Source organism: Schistocerca gregaria, chromosome 2 (assembly GCF_023897955.1).
Source record: "Schistocerca gregaria isolate iqSchGreg1 chromosome 2, iqSchGreg1.2, whole genome shotgun sequence".
Lineage (NCBI taxonomy): Eukaryota > Metazoa > Arthropoda > Insecta > Orthoptera > Acrididae > Schistocerca > Schistocerca gregaria.
In genome coordinates, this window is record NC_064921.1 from 543878087 (window position 1) to 543903725 (window position 25639).

The 25639-nt window shown below is 40.1% G+C and overlaps 1 protein-coding gene across 1 annotated transcript; it reads left to right on the forward strand.

The window, feature by feature from the left end:
• The first annotated feature begins 16590 nt into the window (after positions 1-16590).
• On the forward strand, positions 16591-21712 carry LOC126331586 (uncharacterized). Its single transcript, XM_049996505.1, has one exon. It carries the CDS (start codon positions 16866-16868, stop codon positions 21018-21020), a length of 4155 nt encoding a protein of 1384 aa, XP_049852462.1. The 5' UTR covers positions 16591-16865; the 3' UTR covers positions 21021-21712.
• Positions 21713-25639: the final 3927 nt, after the last annotated feature.

Here is a 25639-nt window from a genome sequence, read left to right on the forward strand (position 1 = left end):
ATTGTGAAACCTTTTTGTCTGATGGTAGCATACATATTGGCAAAAGGAAACAAGCAAAAGTGTTCAAGAGAAGCTAAGGAAATAGCTTTACTAGTGGCAGTGCACCACAATCCATGAATAAGCACCCAGAAATTGCACCATGATTCTGGAATTTCCATAGGTAATATTGTCACAGCACTGTTTCGTCATAAGCATCATCCATACCGTGTGTCACTGCGTCAAGAAATTCATGGCTCCAATTTCCTTAACCAGGTAGTATTTTGTGAATGGAAATTTCATGCAAACAAATGAAAACTACCCCCATGTTCTTTGCCAAGGTATTATGTTCCAATGAGTCTTCATTCACAAACCATGGTAGCATCGACGGGCACAACATGCATTACCAGAATGTAAACAGCCCCCATTGGTTACGGCAAGATGACCATCAACGTCCTTGGTCAGTTAACATATGGTGTGACATCATGGGCAACAAACTCACTGGTCTATATTTTATCGACGGCAAGCTGAATGGACGCAAATGTCGAACGTTTATGGAGCAGGAACTACCGGTACTACTGCAGGGTTTTGCCCTGGACGTTCGACATCACATGTGGTTTCAGGATAATGGTTGCCCAGCGCATTATGCAGTTGAAGCACTGGGCATATTAGACCATGTTTACACTGCTCAGTGGATCAGCAAAGTAGGACCTTCTAATTGGCCTCCTATGATTCCAAATATGACGTCGCCAGACTTCTCTCTGTGAGGCTATTTAAAAGACAAGGTGTACCAGCAAGTGTCAACAGGACATTAACGCACGGCCAACTACACCAGAAACGTCTGTGCTGACATACGCACAGACATACTTCTGTCCTGTGTATGATTAATTGAAAAGTGGTTTACTAAGTGTACTGCAGTTGGAATTACTATGTTTGAACACTCAACTCTAATTGAAAAATCAGAGTAACGTATGCCTCGAGCCATGGCCACAGTGGTGTGTCGAGTGGTCCCCTGTTCGATATGTTAGAGGAATACAAAGTTGGGAATGGGGATTTTCTATTAAAAGTTATGAAATACTGACCTGTCCTACCCTCGCAGTATGGAGATGGGTGTCTACATGCCATTGGATATTCAAGGACCACTGAGTAGTTTGTCGTCAATTACGATTGAGTATTCATTTCTATTTTTCTGATTGCAGCACCATCTGTGGCAAAACGAAGAAAATTCTTCAAACAAAATGTATATAGATTTTGCTAAAGAATCACAATAAAAAAGGGAGTTCCCACTGATGCACGTTGTGTCATTTATTGGATATCACCCTCTGAGACAAACAAGCTGGAATTATAACTTTTTTGATCTAATGTGTAGTTTTCGATATATTTCAATGTCTTCAGTTAAAACGAACAGAAGAAGCTGAGTAGCAAAGTCACTGTGGTGTAGTGTTTATCATACTGAACTGTTGCATGGAGGGTCATGAGTTCAAAGCTCACCTGAACTGTAAAGTTTTAATTTCTATATGCGTTTCGAGTGTATTCTAGAAGTTTCCACAAATGTCAAGAAACATTGTACTGGAATGTTCTGTAACTCTATGTATACCATATGTGTTCTGGCCGGAGGCAGCTCGCTCCACCCTCTTGCATGTGCAAGTGCTGAATAAAACTTCGTTAAGTGAAGTTAGTGTCCGTCGTTCATCTGATTACACTTTCTTCTACGTGGCATTATTCTGGTGGAAGCGCCGGGTATTCGGACTTGTGCTAGCACACGTTGTCGACGACACAGTGGCTCCCATCAGGCCGCGACAGAGCCGCCGTTTACGTGACGAGAAAGCCGAGTTCGAACTATATTCAACACATCGCAGTCTGTCGGAGACAGAAGAAGAAGAAGACATTACGATGACAGCAACTGTGTGCAACCACATGAGGCATCCTTCCGGGTTCTCTGGTGACGAAGGCCAAGATCCAAACTAGTGACTGAAGGTATATGAGCGTATAGCCAAATTTAACAAATGGATGACACCATTGTTGTTGTTGTTGTCTTCAGTCCTGGGACTGGTTTGATGCAGCTCTCCATGCTACTCTATCCTGTGCAAGCTGCTTCATCTCCCTGTACCTATTGCAACCTACATCCTTCTGAATCTGCTTAGTGTACTCATCTCTCGGTCTCCCTCTACGATTTTTACCCTCCAAGCTGTCCTCCAATGCTAAATTTGTGATCCCTTGATGCCTCAAAACATGTCCTACCAACCGATCCCTTCTTCTAGTCAAGTTGTGCCACAAACTTCTCTTCTCCCCAATCCTATTCAATACCTCCTCATTAGTTACGTGACCTATCCACCTTATCTTCAGTATTCTTCTGTAGTACCACATTTCGAAAGCTTCTATTCTCTTCTTGTCCAAACTAGTTATCGTCCATGTTTCACTTCCATACATGGCTACACTCCAAACAAATACTTTCAGAAACGACTTCCTGATACATAAATCTATATTCGATGTTAACAAATTTCTCTTCTTCAGAAACGCTTTCCTTGCCATTGCCAGTCTACATTTGATATCCTCTCTACTTCAACCATCATCAATTATTTTGCTCCCCAAATAGCAAAACTCCTTTACTACTTTAAGTGTCTCATTTCCTAATCTAATTCCTTCAGCATCACCCGACTTAATTCGACTACATTCCATTATCCTCGTTTTGCTTTTGTTGATGTTCATCTTATATCCTCCTTTCAAGACACCGTCCATTCCGTTCAACTGCTGTTCCAAGTCCTTTGCCGTCTCTGACAGAATTACAATGTCATCGGCGAACCTCAAAGTTTTTACTTCTTCTCCATGAATTTTAATACCTACTCCAAATTTTTCTTATGTTTCCTTTACTACTTGCTCAATATACAGATTGAATAACATCGGGGAGAGGCTACAACCCTGTCTCACTCCTTTCCCAACCACTGCTTCCCTTTCATGCCCCTCGACTCTTATGACTGCCATCTGGTTTCTGTACAAATTGCAAATAGCCTTTCGCTCCCTGTATTTTACCCCTGCCACCTTTAGAATTTGAAAGAGAGTATTCCAGTCAACATTGTCAAAAGCTTTCTCTAAGTCTACAAATGCAAGAAACGTAGGTTTGCCTTTTCTTAATCTTTCTTCTAAGATAAGTTGTAAGGTCAGTATTGCCTCACGTGTTCCAACATTTCTACGGAATCCAAACTGATCTTCCCCGAGGGCGGCTTCTACCAGTTTTTCCATTCGTCTGTAAAGAATTCACATTAGTATTCTGCAGCTGTGACTTATTAAACTGATAGTTTGGTAATTTTCACATCTGTCAACAGCTGCTTTCTTTGGGATTGGAATTATTATATTCTTCTTGAAGTCTGAGGGTATTTCGCCTGTTTCATACATCTTGCTCACCAGCTGGTAGAGTTTTGTCAGGACTGGCTCTCCCAAGGCCGTCAGTAGTTCTAATGGAATGTTGTCTACTCTGGGGGCCTTGTTTCGACTCAGGTCTTTCAGTGCTCTGTCAAACTCTTCACGCAGTATCGTAACTCCCATTTCGTCTTCATCTACATCCTCTTCCATTCCCATTATATTGTTCTCAAGTACATCGCCCTTGTATAAGCCCTCTATATACTCCTTCCACCTTTCTGCCTTCCCTTCTTTGCTTAGAACTGGGTTTTCATCTGAGCTCTTGATATTCATACACGTGGTTCTCTTCTCTCCAAAGATCTCTTTAATTTTCCTGTAGGCAGTATCTATCTTACGCCTAGTGAGATAAGCTTCTACATCCTTACATTTGTCCTCTAGCCATCCCTGCTTAGCCATTTTGCACTTCCTGTCGATCTCATTTTTGAGACATTTGTATTCCTTTTTGCCTGCTTCATTTACTCCATTTTTATATTGTCTTCTTTCATCAATTAAATTCAATATTTCTTCTGTTACACAAGGATTTCTAGCAGACCTCGTCTTTTTACCTACTTTATCCTCTGCTGCCTTCACTACTTCATCCCTCAGAGCTACCCATTCTTCTTCTACTGTATTTCTTTCCCCTATTCCTGTCAATTGTTCCCTTATGCTCTTTCTGAAACTCTGTACAACCTCTGGTTCTTTCAGTTTATCCAGGTCCCATTTCCTTAATTTCCCACATTTTTGCAGTTTCTTCAGTTTTAATCTACAGGTTATAACCAATAGATTGTGGTCAGAGTCCACATCTGCCCCTGGAAATGTCTTACAACTTAAAACCTGGTTCCTAAATCTCTGTCTTACCATTATATAATCTATCTGATACCTTTTAGTATCTCCAGGGTTCTTCCATGTATACAACCTTCTTTCATGATTCTTAAACGTGTTTGGCTAACTTTCAAATTGTTCAAATGGCTCTGAGCACTATGGGACTTAACATCTTAGGTCATCAGTCCCCTAGAACTTAGAACTACTTAAACCTAACCAACCTAAGAACATCACACACATTCATGCCTGAGACAGGATTCGAACCTGCGACCGTAGCAGTCCCGCGGTTCCGGACTGCAGCACCTAGAACCGTACGGCCACCGCGGCCGGCTTGGCTAACGTATTTTTCTACTTCGAGGGCACTGCCAAGCAATGGTATAAGAACAACGAGGAGAAATTCACAAGCTTGGAAGTATTCCAGGCGGAACTGCGCAAGTATTTCGTCGACACACAACGACAGCAGTGCAAGGCTGAAGATAAATTGAAGTGCAGGGCACAACGTCCAGGAGAAACTACGGCATCCTACATTCAAGACGTCTTGGAGCTGTTGTAAAATAGTGGATCCTAGAATGAATGAGGAAGATAAGGTTGCGCATCTCATGAAGGATGTTCCTGAGGACATGTATCAAGTCCTAGTCCTGAAGGACGTATCGACAGCAGACGATTCATAAAATAGTGCCAGTATATCGAGAGAATGCATCAAAAGAATTACATGCAAGACGTTTGAACGGCTTCCAAACGTCGTATCGATGTCTGCGATGGAGGAAGAAACTGTTTACAAGTGCTCTACGTCAGATAATGAGAGAGGAAGTTCAGAAGGCATTTGCATTGCACGGAGAGCAAAAAACCGAGACGCTTCAAGAGGTCATAAGGGAGGAAGTTGAACAGACATTGAACCCAATCTCTCGTCCTTCATTTCCCTTTAAAACGGTGAAAAGGTCGAGACCCAGGCGAAGTTGCGTCCCTACAATGATGCATGAGGAACCTGTTTGGGCACCAAGGAAGACTGACGTCTGGATGACTCAGGATAACCAATCAGTATTTTTGCACTGCGGACGACTGAGACATGTGGTGCGCTATTGTCGAGAAAGGCACCGGATAGTTGATGAGGCCCGCGCCAGAAGACAGCAGACCAATCTTATCTGACGCCAACTCCGGGACGACGAAGATGAACAAGAAGATGTGGGTGTGGAACGACGTAGGTCACCATCGCCGCAATCTAGCCACTGGAGAGGGCACTCCCCAACACGCCGATCAAGGTCTCCATCGCCGTTTAGAATCTCCAGCCGATCACCTAGCTGCCGCAACCACGAAAACTGAAGGGTGTGACCTTCCTGGGAGGTGAGGCCGCCGAAGAGAAAAATCTTCCGCCGTCGATCACTGCAAAAATGATAGGAAACTACGTCGATATCCTCATGGATGTCCGACCAGCCCAAGCTCTTGTGGAGTCTGGAGCATCATATTCAGTCATGTCGGAGGAGTACCGTCGCCAGTTGCAGAAAACCGTATTCGTCGACAACTAAACGTCTCTGCTGAAGGTGGCTAGTGGGAAATATATAAAACCTACTGGAAGATGTGTTATACATGTGGGTATAAGTGGCCATATACAGCCCTTAGTATTTATCGTCTTAGAAGAGTGTAGTCATGACCTCATTCTCGGATGGGACCTTTCGAAAGCTTCTCAGGCAATTATAGGTTGTGGTCGCTCTAAGATTATGCTAAATGAGATGAGATACTGTGGACAGGAAGACGCTCATCCGAGTGTGTGGAGACTATGTGTGATGGATATGCTAAATGAGATGAGATACTGTGGACAGGAAGACGCACATCCAAGTGTGTGGAGACTATGTGTGCTGGATCAAGTGATCATTCCTGCAGTCAGCGCTAGAAAGGTAAGTGTCATGTGTCATGCCATGCATCAACCTATGTATCTTGTAGTGGAATGTAAGAGAAGCATATTACTGAAGAATAACTTGGTCATTCCAGCCTCCGTCGTGTCGTTTAAGGACGGATTCGGTGAATTGTGGATTGTTAACTGTTGCCAAGAACTGTAGATCCTTCCAAGACGCTATACGTTGCAAACGCTGAGCCGTTACTTGCAGAACAGCTGAGCACATAGAAACCTCCCATGCCGAGTCTGTGGGCGAAATTAGTGCTACCAGTACGAGACAAGGTCTTCTAGCTCGACTATCACCAGATCGCACTAAGGAACAACAGCAGAAGCTACTTGCCATTACTCAAGAGTTCTCTGAATGCTTCAATCCACAGGTGAGGAGTAAATTAGACAAATGGACGATGAATCACCGGATTAGCACTGGAGACCGTCAACCAATAAGCCAGAGAGCATACTGTGTGTCAGCAACGGAAAGTCGAATAATTCTCGACGAGATAGAGAATATGATGAAGAATAACATCATTCAGCCTTCGCAGAGCCTATGGTCGTCACCAGTGGTTCTCGTCAGGAAGAAGGATGGCAGTTGGCGCTTATGTCTTGATTACAGGAAGCTTAATAAGATAACTAAAAAGGATGTTTACCCTCTTCCACAACTTGACGATACACCAGATTGTCTGAAGGGGGCTAAGTTTTTCTCAACCATGGACATGTACTCGGGATACTGACAAATCGAAGTAGATGAGGCTGATCGTGAGAAAAGTGCATTCATCACCCTTGAGGGCCTGTATGAGTTTAAGGTAATGCCGTTTGGTTTGTATAATGCACCAGCAACTTTTGAACGAATGATGGATAATCTTCTAAGTCACCTGAAGTGGACGATGTGTCTTTGTTATTTAGATGACATTATAGTGTTCCCAGAGACATTTGATGAACACATAAAAAAACTGAGGGCCGCTTTTAAGTGTCTCCAACAAGGCGTACTGAAACTTAATCCAAGAAAGTGTCTCTTTGAAGCAAAAGAAATCAAAATACTTGGACACCTTGTGTCGAACGAAGGTGCACGGCCAGACCCAGAAAAGGTGAGATCTATAACTGAATAGATGTGAGAAGCTTCCTCGGATTATGTTCTTATTACCGTTGTTTTATCAAAGACTTTTGTATCAAAGCCAGGCCACTCCAAGACTTGTTAAAAACCGATGCTAAATTTATCCCGAGTGGTGCTCAACAAGATTCTTTTGATGTGCTGCAAAAGCTCTGACGATTGACCCTGTACTTGGTCTGTGTGATGAGAGAGCACCTACAGAACTACACACACATGCCAGTGGGTATGGGATCAGTGCTGTTCTGGCGCAGATTTCAGATGGAAAAGAGAAAGTTATAGCCTATGCTTCTAGAACACTTACAAAAGCCGAGATAAACTACTCAACTACAGAAAGAGAATGCCTTGCTGTGATCTGCACCTCGTGCAGATTTCGACAGTATCTCTATGGAAGGCCATTCACAGTTGTTACAGACCATCATTCACTTTGTTGGTTGACAGGTCTTAAGGATCCAACAGGACAACTCGCCAGGTGGGCACTACATCTTCAAGAGTACGACATTACCATAGAGTGCAAAAGTGGAAGAAAACACAAAGATGCCGACTGTCTCTCAAGAAACCCAGTGCAAGACCATCAAGACTTTGATGAAGATAGTGACTGTCTCGCTGCACTCTAGGATCTCTCTGCTGAGCAGAAAAAGGACTCCAAGATATCTTAAATTATGCTTGCCTTAGATGGGTCAGAGGATGTGAAAGGACAATTTAAGGTAGTTAATGGGTTACTTTGCAAGAAAACCTTTGATCCGTTTGGAAAGTGGTGGCTACCAGTGATTCCTGAACACATGCGCTTAGATGTTCTACAGAAATTCCTTGACACACCTGAGGCCAGACATTTAGGATTTATTAAGACATACGATAGGATCTGCAAAAGATTTTTCTGGCCAGGTTTATTTAGGAGTGTCCATCACTATGTGTCACATTGTCGAGAGTGCCAGAGGAGAAAGGCATTACCTCAGAAACCACCCGGCCGACTCATACCAATTCCACCAGCCGAAACGCCTTTCCACTGTGTTGTGATTGACATCCTAGGACGATTTTCAACGTCTGGTAGTGGCAATAGATGGATTATTGTTTGCACTGATTATCTGATACGCTATGACATTACAAAAGTAGCGTAACCATTCGAGGTAGCCAAATTCATTGTAGAAGACATTGCATTAAAACACGGTGCCCCAAGGTCGTTAATTGCGGATCAAGGGAAAGTTTTTCAATCGAATCTTGTGACAGAGATGAACCATCGGTGCAACATTACTCATCACATGACAACCGCTTACCATCTGCAAATTAATGGGCTTACTGAGCACCTTAATAAGACCTTAGTTGACATGCTACAAATGTGCATCAATGTTGAGCAGAGCAGCTGTGATGAGGTGCTACCTCTTGTGACGTTTTGCTACAACACCGCCAAACAAGGCACCACTGGACACCGTGCTTCTATTACATCCTGATGATGTAGACGACATCTACATCGACCAGGTGTTAAACAGAGCTGGTGACCTCGTCAGGATCTTCATTCCTGCTTGGAAGGTTGGTCACTCTGAGAAGCTCCTCAGGTGCTACTTTGGACCTTATAAGATTGTAAAACAGTTGTCTGGTGTTACTTACGAAGCTGAAGATTTCGACCCCGACACAAGACGATGAAAGATCAGAGATATGGTCCATGTCCTTCGAATTAAGCCCTATAAGGATCCTGCAAGCCAGGGTAAACTCGAAGATCCAGTGACAGGCAACAAGTGGAAAGGTGACAAAGAGTGTAGTGGCAAAGGAAGTTCTAAGAAGATCACTTCCAAGGCGAACATCAGTCATCAGGAGTCGTAGTATGCAGGACCAATGACTCATTCCTGGACTAGGAGGACATAACACGGAGATGCTGTTCTCTTAAGGAGGGAGCAATGGCGCAGAAAAAGCGGAGTAGCACCATCACCGTGGGGTGGTACTGAACTGTTGCATTGAGGGTCGTGAGTTCAAAACTCACCTGAGCTGCAGAATTTTAATTTCTATATGCGGTTCGAGTAAATTCTAGAAATATCCACAAATGTCAAGAATCATTGTACTGGAATGTTCTGTAACTATATATACCATATGTTTTCTGGCAGCTCGCTCCATGCTCTTGTGTATGCAAGTGCTGAATAAACCTGAATAAGTGAAGTTAGTGTTATCTGAATACACCTTATTCTACATAACTATATATATATATATATATATATATATATATATATATATATATATATATATATATATGATGTAAATGGTATAAGATGCCAAAATTATACAGATGGTACATCTCGGTGTGCTTGACAAAAAAGTCTAATGACATTTTCTTGTATCATGTACTTTACTTTTGTATTATTAAAACCTAATGTTTGTAGGATAGATAGTATACGCATTTCTGTTTACATAGTCAACCGAGAGTACACGGTGTACCGAGCTTATTGCCTACAATGGCAGGGCGGCCAGTGAAAGGCAACGAGCCGACCAGGGGATTGAAATCATTAGACGTGTACAACGACGTGGTGTGATAATCAGGTGGTACTGAAATAAGGAATGTAAACGGTTTTTTGGTTGTCAAGAATGTGTAATTCGCTTTACATGAATTGAATACAACCAGTCTGTTTCTCAACAAGCCAATAACGAAAGTCGTAGTAGTAACGACAAGCTAATATCAAACACAGTGTATTTCCATTAGTACAAATTCAATCAGTCACCAAGTAGATAGTTGTGCATTAATTACAATCAACTGTTTCACATTTTTACAGCAATGCCATAACGAATACTAAATTCACATTATTTTCCTTCTGTACAACAACATCGTAACGAAAAGAAAACCCATTACTTAGTTTCCTCTTACACCAATACTACAATAAATGTTCGAAATGACCACCATTCGCTTCTAAACATGCTTCATTACGGCGAACCCAGTTTCGTCGCACTCGTTCACACACATGCACATTGGCCTTTATGGTACTGGCAGCATCTAAAATATTCTGCGTCAATTCGTCCACATTATTTACTGGCTCAGCATAAACAAGTTCCTTCATATGGTCCCAAAAGTAAAAATCCAGTGGATTTAAATCAGAGCTGCATGCTGGCCATCGACGTGGACCCCAACGCCCGACCCATTGTCCTGGAAATCGACTATCCAAAATCTGCGTACTCTGTGACCAATGTGGGGTGGAGCACCATCGTGGAGGAACTACATGTTATGACGTATGCCTAACGAAATGTCTTCTAACAACGTTGTTAACAATGTTCGGCAATAGTTACCAGTCGAACATGCAGGTAAAACATAGGGCCCAATAATGTAATTATCGAGCATACCCGCCCATACATTTACAGAAAATCGTCGCTGAAAATGTGTTGCCACTACGTGGCGAGGATTGTGTACAATCCACGTGTGCATGTTATGGAAATTAGTTATTCCGTCGCGAGTGAAAGACGCTTCACCTGTGACGAGTATTTTGTTGACAAAATCACGCTGCGCACTGTAACAAAAACCACCCTGAGAATTCTCGTCGTGGAGGGAAATCTTGTTCTTCCAATGTTTGTACGCGTTGAATGTGGTAAGGCCGCAGACGCTCCTCTTGCAAAGTGCGATGAACGACAGTGTGTAATATACCTACGTGGCGGGCGATGCTTCTAATACTCTGAGAAGGATCCTCCTGGATGCGGTCCAGAATTCTTTCCTCAGCTTCCAATGTACGATCGGCGCCTTGTGGGTCTCTGCCTTCTGCGCGGGGCAGTAAAGAGTCAGTATCTCTCAATCTAAGGAAATTAAATACGTACTCGTCAGTTGTATTCTGTCATGATGTAACAGAAGATACGTTTCGCATATGAACGAAAATTTACAAAGGTGCAGGTAACTACTGTACTTTATTAAGATGTAAAGGCATAATAATCACATACAAGTAGAGCACCACCCTAACAGCTAACAGAGTTGCAATAACATCTGCACAGGTTACTCACCTACTGTCGTCGCTCAGTGTATTACAATGACGCAGCCCTTCAGGCCGCAGTTGCCTATGTGTTTACGATTTAAACTCGCGATATCAATATGCGCAGCGGGCAATAACAGGAACTGATTGCTTACGTACGTGCACGGCCAAGTATCTACTTTTCCAAAACCATTCTCCTGAGAAGAACTGTTTTTTTCTGGGACAACCGTAGGAAATACGCAAACACGTTACTAGACTTTTTTGCCAAGCTTTGCGAGATGTGCCATCTGTATAATTTTGGCGCCTTATAATATATATATATGAGTTGTGTTATAATAGAATTTTTGCTGTGGTTGAAGAGATGTAAAATAAATGGTCTATTCACACTTTTAAATTTTTCAGAAAAGCATTAAAATAACGTTTTAAGAAGTCTAAATTTCAAAAACAATCCCTGGAAGGTCACAGTATCAAAACCTCTTTTTTTACAAATCAGGCACTATATATACTTCTCTTCATAATTTACCATTAATTACTTTAAAAAAAAACATGTTCTTCATGGTTGTTCCCTATATTTTGTGAGCAACGAACCATACAATTCTTCATTCTTAACACATTTTTTTGTACTCATCTGCCGTACAATTAAGTCCAATACTGATGCTCCTCTGTCTTATCTTGAACTCATTTTCAACACAATAACAAACCTAATCTCTTTGGTTTGCATACGTTATAGCACATGGGAGACTGTCAAGAATATTACCAATACTGCCCACAAATTGCACAATATTTCCAGGCAGTGAAGTATAATTCCAAAATTTGATGGTCTACATCTGTATTTACACTCGTATTTATACTCTGCAAATCACTGTAAAGTACATGCCAGAGAGTACATCACACAGTACCAGTGATTAGGCTTTCTTCCTATTCCATTCATTTATTGAGCACAGGAAGAATGACTTCTGTGTGTGCTGTAATTAATCTAAAATGGTTCAAATGGCTCTGAGCACTATGGGACTCAACTGCTGTGGTCATTAGTCCCCTAGAACTTAGAACTACTTAAACCTAACTAACCTAAGGACATCACACACATCCATGCCCGAGGCAGGATTCGAACCTGCGACCATAGCAGTCGCACGGTTCCGGACTGCGCGCCTAGAACCGCGAGACCACTGCGGCCGGCTAATTCATCTAATCTTGTCCTCACGATCCCTATGTGAGGGCTAAGTAGGGGGTTGTGTTATTTTATGAGAATCATTATTTAAAGCAGGTTATTGCAATTTTGTAAGTAGTATGTCGTAGTGTAGATTTTGTTTATCTTTAAGAGTCTGCCAATTCAGTTCATTCAGCATCTCCATGCCACTCTCACATGGGTCAAACAAACTTGTGGCCATTCATACTACCCTTCTCTGTCCATCCCTCTGTGTATGCAGTCAGTCCTATTTGATACAGGTCTCACACACTTCAGCAGTAGCCCAGAATGGGTTGCATGAGTGATTTGTGAGAAATGTCTTTTATAGACTGACTGCATTTCACCAGTATTTTACCGAAGTGAAGTCTACCACCTGCTTTACCCACAACTGAAACTATGTGAGCCTTCTATTTCATATTCCTACAAAGTGTTACACTCAAGTATTTGTTGGAATGGTGGATTCGAACTGTGACACATTGATATTACAGTCATAGGATACTAACTTTTTCGTTTTGTAGAGGCCACAGTTTTACATTTCTGAACATTTAAAGCAAGTTTCTTTGCGCCACTTTCAAATTTTATCAAGATCTGACTGAATATTTGTGCACTTTCTTTCAGACAGTGCTTCATTATAGTAACTGCATCATCTGCAAAAAGTCTGAGGTTACTGATAACATTGTCTACAAGGTCATTAATATACAACATGAACAACAAGGCCCCCAACACGCTTCCCTGGGACACAACCAAAGTTACTACTACATCTGTTGATGATTCACCATACAAGATAACATCCTGTGTTCTCTACATCTACATGACTACTCTGCAATTCACATTTAAGTGCTTGGCAGAGGGTTCATCGAACCACAATCATACTATCTCTCTACTATTCCACTCCCGAACAGCGAGCGGGAAAAACGAACACCTAAACCTTTCTGTTCGAGCTCTGATTTCTCTTATTTTATTTTGATGATCATTCCTACCTATGTAGGTTGGGCTCAACAAAATATTTTCGCATTCGGAAGAGAAAGTTGGTGACTGAAATTTTGTAAAAAGATCTCGCCGCGACGAAAAACGTCTATGCTGTAATGACTTCCATCCCAACTCGTGTATCATATCTGCCACACTCTCTCCCCTATAACGTGATAATACAAAACGAGCTGCCCTTTTTTGCATCCTTTCGATGTCCTCAGTCAATCCCACCTGGTAAGGATCCCACACTGTGCAGCAATATTCTAACAGAGGACGAACGAGTGTAGTGTAAGCTGTCTCTTTAGTGGACTTGTTGCATCTTCTAAGTGTCCTGCCAATGAAACTCAACCTTTGGCTCGCCTTCCCGACAATATTATCTATGTGGTCCTTCCAACTGAAGTTGTTCGTAATTTTAACACCCATGTACTTAGTTGAATTGACAGCCTTGAGAATTGTACTATTTATCGAGTAATCGAATTCCAACGGATTTCTTTTGGAACTCATGTGGATCATCTCACACTTTTCGTTATTTAGCGTCAACTGCCACCTGCCACACCATACAGCAATCTTTTCTAAATCGCTTTGCAACTGATACTGGTCTTCGGATGACCTTACTAGACGGTAAATTACAGCATCATCTGCGAACAATCTAAGAGAACTGCTCAGATTGTCACCCAGGTCATTTATATAGATCAGGAACAGCAGAGGTCCCAGGACGCTTCCCTTGGGAACACCTGATATCACTTCAGTTTTACTCGATGATTTGCCGTCTATTACTACGAACTGCGACCTTCCTGACAGGAAATCACGAATCCAGTCGCACAACTGAGACGATAACCCATAGCTCCACAGCTTGATTAGAAGTCGCTTGTGAGGACCGGTGTCAAAAGCTTTCCGGAAATCTAGAAATATGGAATCAACTTGAGATCCCCTGTCGATAGCGGCCATTACTTCGTGCGAATAAAGAGCTAGCTGCGTTGCACAAGAGCGATGTTTTCTGAAGCCATGCTGATTACGTGTCAATAGATTGTTCCCTTCGAGGTGATTCATAATGTTATAGCAAAAATCTGCAATCTAGTCACAAATTTCACTTCAAATCTCGTATGATCGTACTTTTGACGGTGAGTGTAGATGTCGCACTGAGTCAAACGCTTTCCATAAATCAAGAAGTACTGCATCTACTTGACTGCCTTGATTCAAAGCTTTCATTTGTCATGTGAGAAAAGTGCGAGTTGGATTTCACAAGATCCATGTTTTCGTAATCCATACTGGTTGGCATGGGGGAGGTCATTCCGTTCGAGATACCTCATTATGTTTGAGCCCAGAATATGTTCTAAGTTTCCACAACAAATGGATGTCAAGATTATTAGATGGCAGTTTTGTAGACCATTTCGTTATCCCATTTCTTCTACCTTTCTGTGAACGAGTGTGACCTGTGCTTTTCTCTAAGAACTTGACACTGTTTTTTATTCGAGATATTTATGATAGATTATAGTTAGAAGATGGGCTAACTGAAAATTCACAACCGTATGGAATCTTACAAGGATTCCATTGAGACCTGGAGCTTTGTTCAGTTTTAACGATCTCAGCTGTTTCTCAACAACAGTGACACTTTCAATTGTGTGAGGATTAAATTGGGGCAGTTCTCCTCGGTTTATCATTGTAAAGGAATATCATTTGAAAATGGAATTAAGCATTTCAGCTTTTGCTACCCTACCCTCGATTTCAGTTCCTGTACCAATCGTGAGTGACTGGACGCTAGCTTTGGTGCTATCAATATCGCCCTAGATGGTCAATGTTATTGACTAAGTTTATATGCGAAACACCTCCCGAAAGAAGAAAAGCGAACATCTAAAGTCGTCCCTTGTGTTTACATTTTACAGTCTGAAGTGGATTTGATTGCCCACTTAAACATGGCGCTGGGAAACAGCTGTTACCATTTCTGATTTAGTCAGCACAATCGCCATTTGTCTTCAGGTAGATGAGATGTAAACAGCTTTAATCTAATATTTCTACTTCAGTGTACAAAAAGTCACTCCATCCATATTAGTCGAAAATTTTTGAAAACAAGATTAAACCTGACAGCCGAAGCACGTTTCAAGATCGGTTGTGTTTACATAGGAGCGAATACCGATTGCGGAATTGGAAAGCGGCAACTAGAAGAGGGTTTCCAGGACTGATTATGAAATATTTGCATAGCCTATAGAGTATAAATATCTACAGAGTGAGCATAGCCTACTGAGCATGTTCTCAACATCAAACAGGGCTAGTCATGTGGTATTGGGACATCGCTGCTTGTCTGCAATTTGTGATAACAGCGGAACTTTAATATAACACATATTCACCTGCTTTGACATACGTTTCTACATGTTTTATTAGTAATAATAGCCATGGTGCTGTATTGTTGTTGCTACAGATGTAAAGAGAAGTACACGAAAGGAGGACCAGCTACTTTTCATAGCTACCCACATCAAATCTCTTATAGTGAATATCATATTGATGTGAGGCGCTTTATATGTTTCAAAATATCGAGACGTGTTATTGTAATGTATCGTATTGTAGAGCTAATTTCTGCGTTTTTTTTTTGTCATGTGTTTACGAGAGAAATACTAGATAAATTTGCAACTGCGTTTAATCTGCCAGATGGTGTAAATTGCTTATTTACTGTAGCAATTTCTTTGCTACAAATGCCCCCCCCCTTTCTGTGATGCATCGGCGTCCAATACTGTGTCATTGTGATGTAATTAATTAGAACGCAGATTCGACAACATGAGTAAGCGCAATAGAAAACCTAAAAAGATATTGTTGGCTGTCACTTCTTTTCCCGCGCCAGAAAAAACTTAAGTAAAGTGGAACTGAGCTATGATACCGTGGCGAAAAAGCACAACACCTTTGCTCTTCATAGCTTTATACCTATTTCAGTTCCAGGTATAAAATTGTTCAGATGTCTATAAAAGGCATATTCAAAGTTTCAGGATACTTCTGAAGATGATCTATCTGTTCTAGAGAAGTAATAACACTCAAAATACGCTAAGCGTTATACGGACTAATATGCATCGTCCCAATACCAATTGACTTGAACAGCAGGAGATGTTGCGGACAGATTTCTCGTTCTACGCATCCGAATGCTCACTTCATAGATATTTATGCAATATGGCATGGCCATCCAGAAGCGGTATTGGGAAATCGGTCTACGAAATCCGGTTTTAGGAGCCCCGTGTAAACGTGATCACGTGTATTTCACAATATTACCGACCGTTTGGGAGGGCGCTTATACCGTGTTATGAGATACGAGAAGTCTAAATAAATTGAATTAATCTGAACTGTTTGGCGCCATTGTTTGCTGCATGACAGACCACTGGAAGTGTAATTCTTCTTCTTATGTATTTTGATTTGACCGAGGACGGAATTGCAGTTTGTCTTTGTTGTTTTGATTTCTTTGTATACAATGAAGATCTTTGTACACAGTTTACATATAATACCGCGGTTTGTGATAGTTGTCGAACCTAAACAGTGACAATGTAGCTTGCGTGTGTGTGTTATCCTGCAATTTTTGTAACTTGTACATGATATCTGAAAACCTTTGTAATAATGAAGATGAGTTCTAAAGGGACAACAAAAAGACCAAACAACATGACTCTTCATATGGAGTGTTATTCGGAAGATCTGTCACCAGTTCAAATCGATAGACGTAATAAAGCAAAGCAAAAGAAGACGGAACTGAAAGAAGTAGTAGAAAACTGGAGGAGAAGTGAAGGGGATTTAGTTACCCGGATTAGCGACGACTGCTTCGTTTTGGAACGGCTATGTACACCATTACAACCCAAGCCACACGTGTCGAAACCTGTCGCGTCTGTGGATGTGGCACCAACCATTATAACAGATCAACCGATCATGCTGCAGCCACGGAATGTATCGTCGCTTGTGTCTCACCAGCCAGTTATGTTACCTAATCCAATAAACAAACACCAAGCAAGTGTTCGTGGCCAGACAACTAATAGTGTCATCACCCAACCTTGCGGTTTGCTAGTGAGAGACACAAGACGTACACGAGTTATGGGTGTGGTTAGTGGTTCTCAACCTACATCATTAGCTCCTCACATGGTAACAACAGCACCAAGTATGCCAAAGGCAGTACCACTCTCCTCTGTTGCAGTACCAAGCTTACAAGTTTCATCTCCAATGCAAGCTCCAGGAGTCATAATGAACAGAAACATTTCACTACAGAGTAATAATATTTTACAGTCTCCAACAATTCGTCCCGTGAATACTGTTGGTATTGTTCTACAAAGCACGAATTCAACACCATCAAGATACCCAGCACCTGTGCGTGTACCATTAAGTGAAAATGCTTCAGCATCCAGGCCAGTCAACACGACTTCAGGAGGTATAGTTACACAACATACACCATCCATCCGTGTTGCACACTATGGACCACGTCAAAGTCCTGTTAGGGCTCCACGTATTCCACAAACATCGCCTACACTCAGGAGCCGCAGTCATGTTGCTTTAGTAAGAAATGTTCGGCCGATGATGCCTGCACCTCGTGTTACAGTTCCTGCACGTTCGTTAATGGTACAACCAGTAACTGTAGGAAGACCACCTGGTGTACCCGCTAATAAAAATCCCAGCAGACTTCCAAATAACCCACAAATCCCCCCATCTAATAGTGCAAGTGGCGCTCCAGTGGTTGATCTTACATGTGATGACAGCCCAAGTGAGATTCCTGCTGACACTCGTGAAATTACTTTCAATAAGTTAATAGGGAAGACATTCCCATCACTTGTTGTGACAGCTCGTCCCAGCATACGGGTAAAAGAAGTTACTGCAGTGCAGCTGTCTGAAGACCGTACTGAATTAGACAAAAAAGTGAAGAAAGTGTTGATGTTCACGCCAACAAAGTTTTCTGAATGGATGATTCAGGAAGGGTTAGTTCGTAGTGATCAATACTGCCAAACACATGTAACTCCATATGGTGAGAAAATACCTTTAAAATTGGGTATATACTCTGATGTAAGTAAGTTTCCATTCAGTGGTGGATATGTTTGGATTAGTGACTGTTGCCCACAAAGATTTGTTTCTGTTTTCAGTGGTTCAATATTTGAAGGATCACCTCATCCTCCCACTGTACTTGTTAAACTCATATATCACTGGGTTGTACAGACAAGTATTCAAAATGTTATTCAATGGGTTAAAGTAGACAATCTCTATGTGAAGGGATTTTACACACATCTGAGAAGCATTTGCACAGCTGCAGTGGCTGAGAAGTTTAGCAGAATGGGTGGTCCAAACAAAAAGATTGAAATAGGAGTGGTAAGCCTGGGAATAACAGCACATGGTGGGAAGTCACGGAATGTGAAAGTAGAAGTTCTGGGAATTATGGATCCGGTTAATAAAATAGTGAGGTTACAAGCAGTAGAGCCCATTAAAATGGGTGATCCTGATTATCAATCTCGTTTTATAAAACTTCTAAATCCTGTTAAGGAATGGGTTGATAAAGACTCCATAATCTTAACAGATTATACTGTGGACAAACCCACTCTCCAAGCTATAGGATTCAAAACTATTTACCAGGTACCTGCAGGCGAAGAACAAACAGCCCAGAATAAATACAGCAATCATAATGTTATGAATTACTTGCGGAACAATGTTCCAAAAATGTTTCAAAATACTCTCTCTCTCCTAAGCAGGCAGATAATCCAGCAGTTTTTGGATGAGCTTGTTTGGCGTGAGCAGTGGGGATATACACCTTATAAAGGTTTCCATAATATGTTAACTCATATGGCGGAACAAGTGAAATTGGATTCCAATGAAAGTTTGCTTACTCGTTTATCAAAAATTGCTTCAGATCCATTTAAATGCTGGACATACAGTGTCTTAAAAACCCCACCCTTTACTCCAGCAGGAGTTCAGTTTCCAGCAAAATTAAAAGACTCAGAAATACAGCAGTCAGCTACCCAGATACCAGGTGATGCCAGTACAACACCTGCTGTTAGTGGCATTGATCTGCTTCCTCAGAGCATACGCGAGACTCGACCCACAGATCCTGCAAAACCTCTGAAAAGTGTAAAGAAACGGTCAAGTGCATCGGTTGAATCCTCAGATACAAAACGAATAGCTATTGACAGTGCTAGTCAGCCAGCCACACCCACTCTAAGTGCAAAGAAACGGCCAAATACATCAGCTGAATCTTCAGATTCAAAACGAATAGCTGTTGACAGTGCAAGTCAGCCAGTTCCTCTGCCAGAAGAAATGGTACAACTGGAAACATTTTACTATGGACAACTGCCAGGGGAAAAGCACATACTTGAAATGGAACATAAAGATACAGATGGCATTGTTTGTCAGTCATGTTATCAAACTTTTCCAAATAATACTGAATTGCTGCAGCATTTGATTTGTCATGCACAGCCAAATGGCAAAGACCTGCCAGAAATTAACATTAATTTACAATGCAGGTACTGTTTGAAATTCTTTGCAAGTCAGTATGCTTTGCAAGTGCATCTTGAAGAAATTCATTTTAATAATTCCACAAGTCTTGTCTGCCGTATATGTGAGAGGAAATTTCGAACACGGGTTACATTAATATCTCACATGCACACAACACATTTCCAATTAGAAATGCCATATGAATGTGGTATTTGCAAATTTAGGTCATCCTTACACAAAGATGTTGTAAACCATTTCCATGAAACACACATTAACACTATGAAGCTGCAGTGTCCATTCTGTCTAAAGGTGGTTGCACTTTCCAACAGAAAACAGATACTTGCACAGAATATTTTCTTCTTCATTAATCATCTGCAAAAGCACCAAAGAAAATCTCTTTGTATGAAATGTAGTACATGTGTATTATGGTTTGCACATAAAGATATTCTTAAAGAGCATCAAACAAGAGATCACAGAAGTTTTTGTGGTAGACAGGATGAAGTTATTCCTTTTATGAATATTACCGGTTTTGATATAATGATGCCAAAGCCTCCTCCTGCTGCTACAAAACCTTGTCAAATGATATCTATTTCCAAAAATGTTTTTACTAGCTCTCCTAATTCAAAAAGTTTGTATACTTCTAAATCTTTCACAGACCTGAAAATTGTGTGTGTTGATGAGGATGCTTTGTGTAACGAATGTGAGGGGAGAGTAATAGAGGACAACCATTTTGCAACTGAAATATCGTGTGCATGTTGTTCGTATGCGACTTGTTGTACAAAGGCAATGATGGACCATGTGTTGATATTTCACCAAGACTCAATAAAGAACAGGTCACAGTTCAACATGGGCCGAGTAAGTAGATTAGAAAAACCCATGTACTGTGTGTGTGGGTTCACAACCTCCAGTGGAAATTGTTTAGCACGGCACTTAGCACTGTGTGATGAGAAGACAGCGTACCCAGAGCCATACTGCCCAAAAATTGTTGAATTGTCTTCTGCTTCTTTCCCTCCTCTTGTCACCCTTGATGATACAGATAATGTAAGTGAAGACCCAAGTGACCGTTGGCTTAAAGCATTTGTGCCCCCAAGGAAAGATGACAGTGACAATTCAAGAAGTGCACCAGATAAAAAATTACTAGAACCACAAGAAAAGTTTACAGAACATAGTGAGCCACCAAGTGTCCTCAACATTTTAGGGCTGATGCAGAAACCATCCTCTGATGTAACTGTTGTAAACAGCAGTGCACCGAATTCCCCAAAGGTGGATGACAAACAGTTTGCTGACCAAGAAGAGAGAGAAACAGATCCTTCTTAAGACAGATGGGAGTATCTCATAAAGAAGTTGCATGAAGAAGGTAAATTTCCTTAGAAAGTGAAGTATGATTCCATAATAATATATGGACACACAAAATTACTTACAACCTCAGCTAGATATAGTGGCAGGTACCATGTGTGATGTAATTTCATTTGTATTGTAATGATGTGATGTCACTGAATTCAGCACAACATATGTTATGCGAGTTCTGTGTTGGTGTTAATTTTCATTGTGAATAGTTTTTGTATGACTACATACATGTTCTACAGCACTTGAACCCTTTAAAAGTACCTCGCATGACGGCAGTGGTGTTATGTTGATTGTCTTTGTAGCGACAGAGATGTTTATCACATTAGTGGATTAAATTCATTGCAGATTGATGTTGCTCTGTGCATAGTGTTAGTAGTGCATATATACATATGTTCAATGAGTGTATTAGACTAAATGAGGCATCTTTTGTACGTTTTTGTATGGTGTCATTCATTTGCAATTATTTAATATGAAGAGATATTTGAATCAGGCACATTTCTAATATAAAAGTTTATTTTAGTTACAGTGCAGCTTTCTGCCAGATATTTGTCACTTTCATGTTTGAGAACATAAGGGGCATTATTTATATATGTCAGTATTAATGTACAGATATTTTGTATGATATGTCAATTTTTACAATAAGATATTGGTAAATATTCTTATACAGTGTTTACATTCATTCATGTTGTGACACATCATGTTCTGTTAAATTAATCATGTGGGAGATGCAACAAATTTAAGGAGCTTCTTTAGAATATTTTCTGGTAACAGCTAACTATTATTAACGTTAGGTGACTTTTATATCAGTGTGTATGAAGGACATTTTTTTGCCCGCATTTACTTTGTATGTGATGCCATAGACTGAAAATAGAGAAGCTACAGCATTTTGAAAGGAAGGTGTGGACTCAATTTGCTATTGATGCCAGAGACAGAGCACTGCTCCCTTGTAGCAAGGATGATGAAATAATTGCCTATAAATTTTGTGGATGAACCAACCCAACATTCATCCCAGTGATTTCGTGAAACCAGTGTCATGCTGTCATCATCAGTTATTTTACATCCATTGCTATATAAAGGCATTTGGACATTTCCATCCTTTATAGTCTTCAGCTGTGTGCATCAGTGTTGTTCCTACATGTTTTTTAACGTACCGTACCCATAATTTGTTCCATTGTGTTCTCGTTCTTTTCTTATTTCACAGAATGCAGCAAAGGATATCCATGGTCTATCTGCCATGCATTTTCCTGGCTACACATCTCATCCATCTCCATTTCATTTAAGTCACAATGACATCTTTTATCCCAGTCTGTTCCCTGGTTGTTTTGCTGCTTTTCTTGTGTTTTGTATATTTTTCTTATTTGTGAAAACCTAAGTTTTATCACTAGACACCTGTGTCTCCCTGCCATGATTCAAAACCGATAATACATGAAATATGCTTCCTATTCAGAAACTCTGCTTTATTAAAATCTATTTTTATTTACTTTTTGTGAAAAGTTTTGGTCCATATCTTGTACTTCATAGAGAGAAAGTGGAGTGTCTAAAGTTCCTTAATGCATGGCAAGTTTATTCCCTATGAAATAGAACAATTACTTCCTCTGAAGAAATTTTTAAATAATTTTGCAAGTTCCTTTTGGACTACTTTGCCTCTAATTTTAACCATTGCAATTTAAACATGCTTATCTTCTGTGCCATAGTTTGTTTAATTTGGCACAGTGTATCATTTCCCTATACCTCTTCAATATTTGGACTGTTCTGTTAGTTTTCTTTTGTTTTGATTTCTTTATACCTGCATCATCTTTTGTTGTTTTCAGAAATATTTTTGTTAAATAATTGCTCTCTTTTGTCTATATGTATAAGCTTAATATTTTATTCATAAATTATAGAGGGCAACAATCAGTCATCCATTTTTGTGGGTTTTATTTGGCAAATCCACATTTTGGCTAGTGCCTAGTCATTATCAATGCACTATTTTCTAGTCTAGATGCATGTCAGTTCCCCCGTTGTTTGGGAATCAGTCACAGTTCTTTGAATACTACTGTATAAAAGCTTTTATATAGTAGTATTCAAATAACTGTTACTTTTATATAGTAGTATTCAAAGAACGGTGACTGACGCCTGAACAACAGGGAACTGACATGCATCGAGACTAGAAAATAGGGCATTGATAATGGCTAGGAAAATAAAACCTACAAGAAAAGAATGACTGATTGCTACACTCTATAATTTATAAATGACATCACAGTCGCTGACTGCACCCACTTTCATAATGGAAGGTAACCTGATTAATATTTTATGTTGCTGAACGTTTTACTTAATGTGATCCAATATACTTCCCTATTTTTGAACAAATTCTTTTTAACTATGTATATTTTTTCACATCTTACAAGTGACTTATCATTTGCAGTTTGAATGTGGTTTAGAATTGTCATATCTGAATAATCTCTTTGTTGTTTGACAAAATATAATCAGTTTCACATTTGGTCCTTGGCAACTCTTTCCTAGGAGAATGCACCAGAGGCAAACGTGTTGTGTTGCTATTAGCAACTTTTACTATTTTGTTATCTCATCAATGTTATATCAGGATGGGAATTAAAGTTCTATTCATACCTGTTACATCTCTAGAGACATAATAATTTTTTTGTCAAGTTTACTATTCAGTTACAAAGAAAGTTGTCATAAACCTGAAGGTTAAGGGGGACCACCTATGGTTTAGTGTGGACTCCAATTCATGGTGAAAAAAAGCCCCATTCACAGTAAGAAACATTTCCAAAGGCAAAGACATGATAAGTGACATTTAAAATGTGTAGGGTGACAGGCCTTAAGCTCGGAGGTGTAGCAACCAATAAGCTGCCAAACCATACCTTTACTGTTGATTATGTACTTGACATTTCATTGAATATGATAAATACTGCTTGTTAAAAGTTACAGCCAGTATGAACTACATAAATGGAGTTTTATTTATAACTGACATAATTTCTGACAGTGCTTATTGGATTATATAAAACCAGATTCCAAATATTCAGGGATAATGCAGGAATATCTATATACTTACTTTATTTTTCTGGAGGTTCCCAATTTCTTGTGTATATCTATGAAGAACTTGAAAAAAGACACTTTAATAGACTAAAGAAGTCCACATTGTACCCAACATACGTAGAATGTTATTTATGTACGTTGTAGTGTAGTTATAGTACAGTGAAGACAAAAAGAGTGTGTGAGAGGGGGCAGATAAAGACAGTAAAAAATACAAGCTGAACACGACTTTGGAACAGCTTATCATAGTGATAATTTGGTTTTAATTTTTTTCTATTTGGTATTTCCAGGACTATGGCAGTTGTTATTACTCTGCAAAATCCTTAGCTGAATAGTATGAGAAGAGTTGCAGCTTTCTTCTTCCAGCATACATATATAACATAGTAAATCCCGTAATAAGTGTCTGTGGAAGTAGCTTAGCACTAGTCATAAATTATTGTTACTGAAGTAGCCCGGAGTATTAGCTTCTGTCTTATAATGTGTAGCTTGACTTGTTCCACATTCTTGAAGGCTCTCCATAATTATGGATTGACAGAACATGATGTGTGATTGAATTCTAAGTGGCCACTTTGTTAAAGAAAATGAAGTCTGGTAGATAGTTGAATTAAATATCCCTTTATTGGTAAAATACTGAAAAATAATCCATATTTGAACACCAGTAACACTAGGTTCACAGGAACCGCCAAAGAGTTGACAGTGTAGCAGGGACTACTATATCGACAAAAATTATTAACATATTATCCAACTGTGTGCTAAATCTGTACATGGCACTAAGAGCAGATTTTTTTTGAGACCCTGAGTTTCCAAGGAGCTGTATGGCAAATGACTCATTGAGATATAGAAACAGCAATTTGATTATTTCCTTTTATGTATAGCAATTACCCATTCCCTTTGCAAAATATGCTGAGTTTTATGATGTTCTGACACACTATGGAATTATCATATGACCCCTTTTTTATTTCTGGTTGTAATAATATAGTATCACACAGTAGCTCAGAAAAGGACATTTTTGGGAAAAAAAGTGAGTTTGTAATATTTGTGTAGATATGAAATAAAAAGAAGATAATATTGTAAAACTTAATACCTGCATATAGCATACTCTGCTCGTAAAGTAAAGAAAGAGAGCTGTCTAAAAGACTTCTTATCTGCTCACTGCATAAGACCCTGTGGAAGAGTACCATTTTCACTCAGAATATCAGCATGCAGTCTGATGATCAGCAGTTCGTCTCCTTACCCCACAGGTTTGACGGTGAAAACTATTTCCACCACCAGTCTTTAAACATGATGCCTTCACTAGAGTCCCACCTCCCTTAGGCGTAACAATGCAAAGCATAGTTTTGGTCCTCACTTGATGAGTTACTGTACTTCACTACACTCATTAATGTGTTTAAAAATGCACCATTTAAATATAGTTGAGAGAGTGTACTACCATGAACCTTCTTGTTTTTGTGGTCTCTAGTACAAAGACTGGTTCTGACTCAGCTCTCCACATTAGTCAAGTTGTGTCATAATCTTCTTTTCTTTGTTTTTTTTTATACAGTACTTTCTCATTAGTT

Bases quoted from the DNA above. Each gene is read 5' to 3' on its own strand.
- LOC126331586 (XM_049996505.1), top strand. From the start codon at position 16,866: ATGAAGATGAGTTCTAAAGGGACAACAAAAAGACCAAACAACATGACT.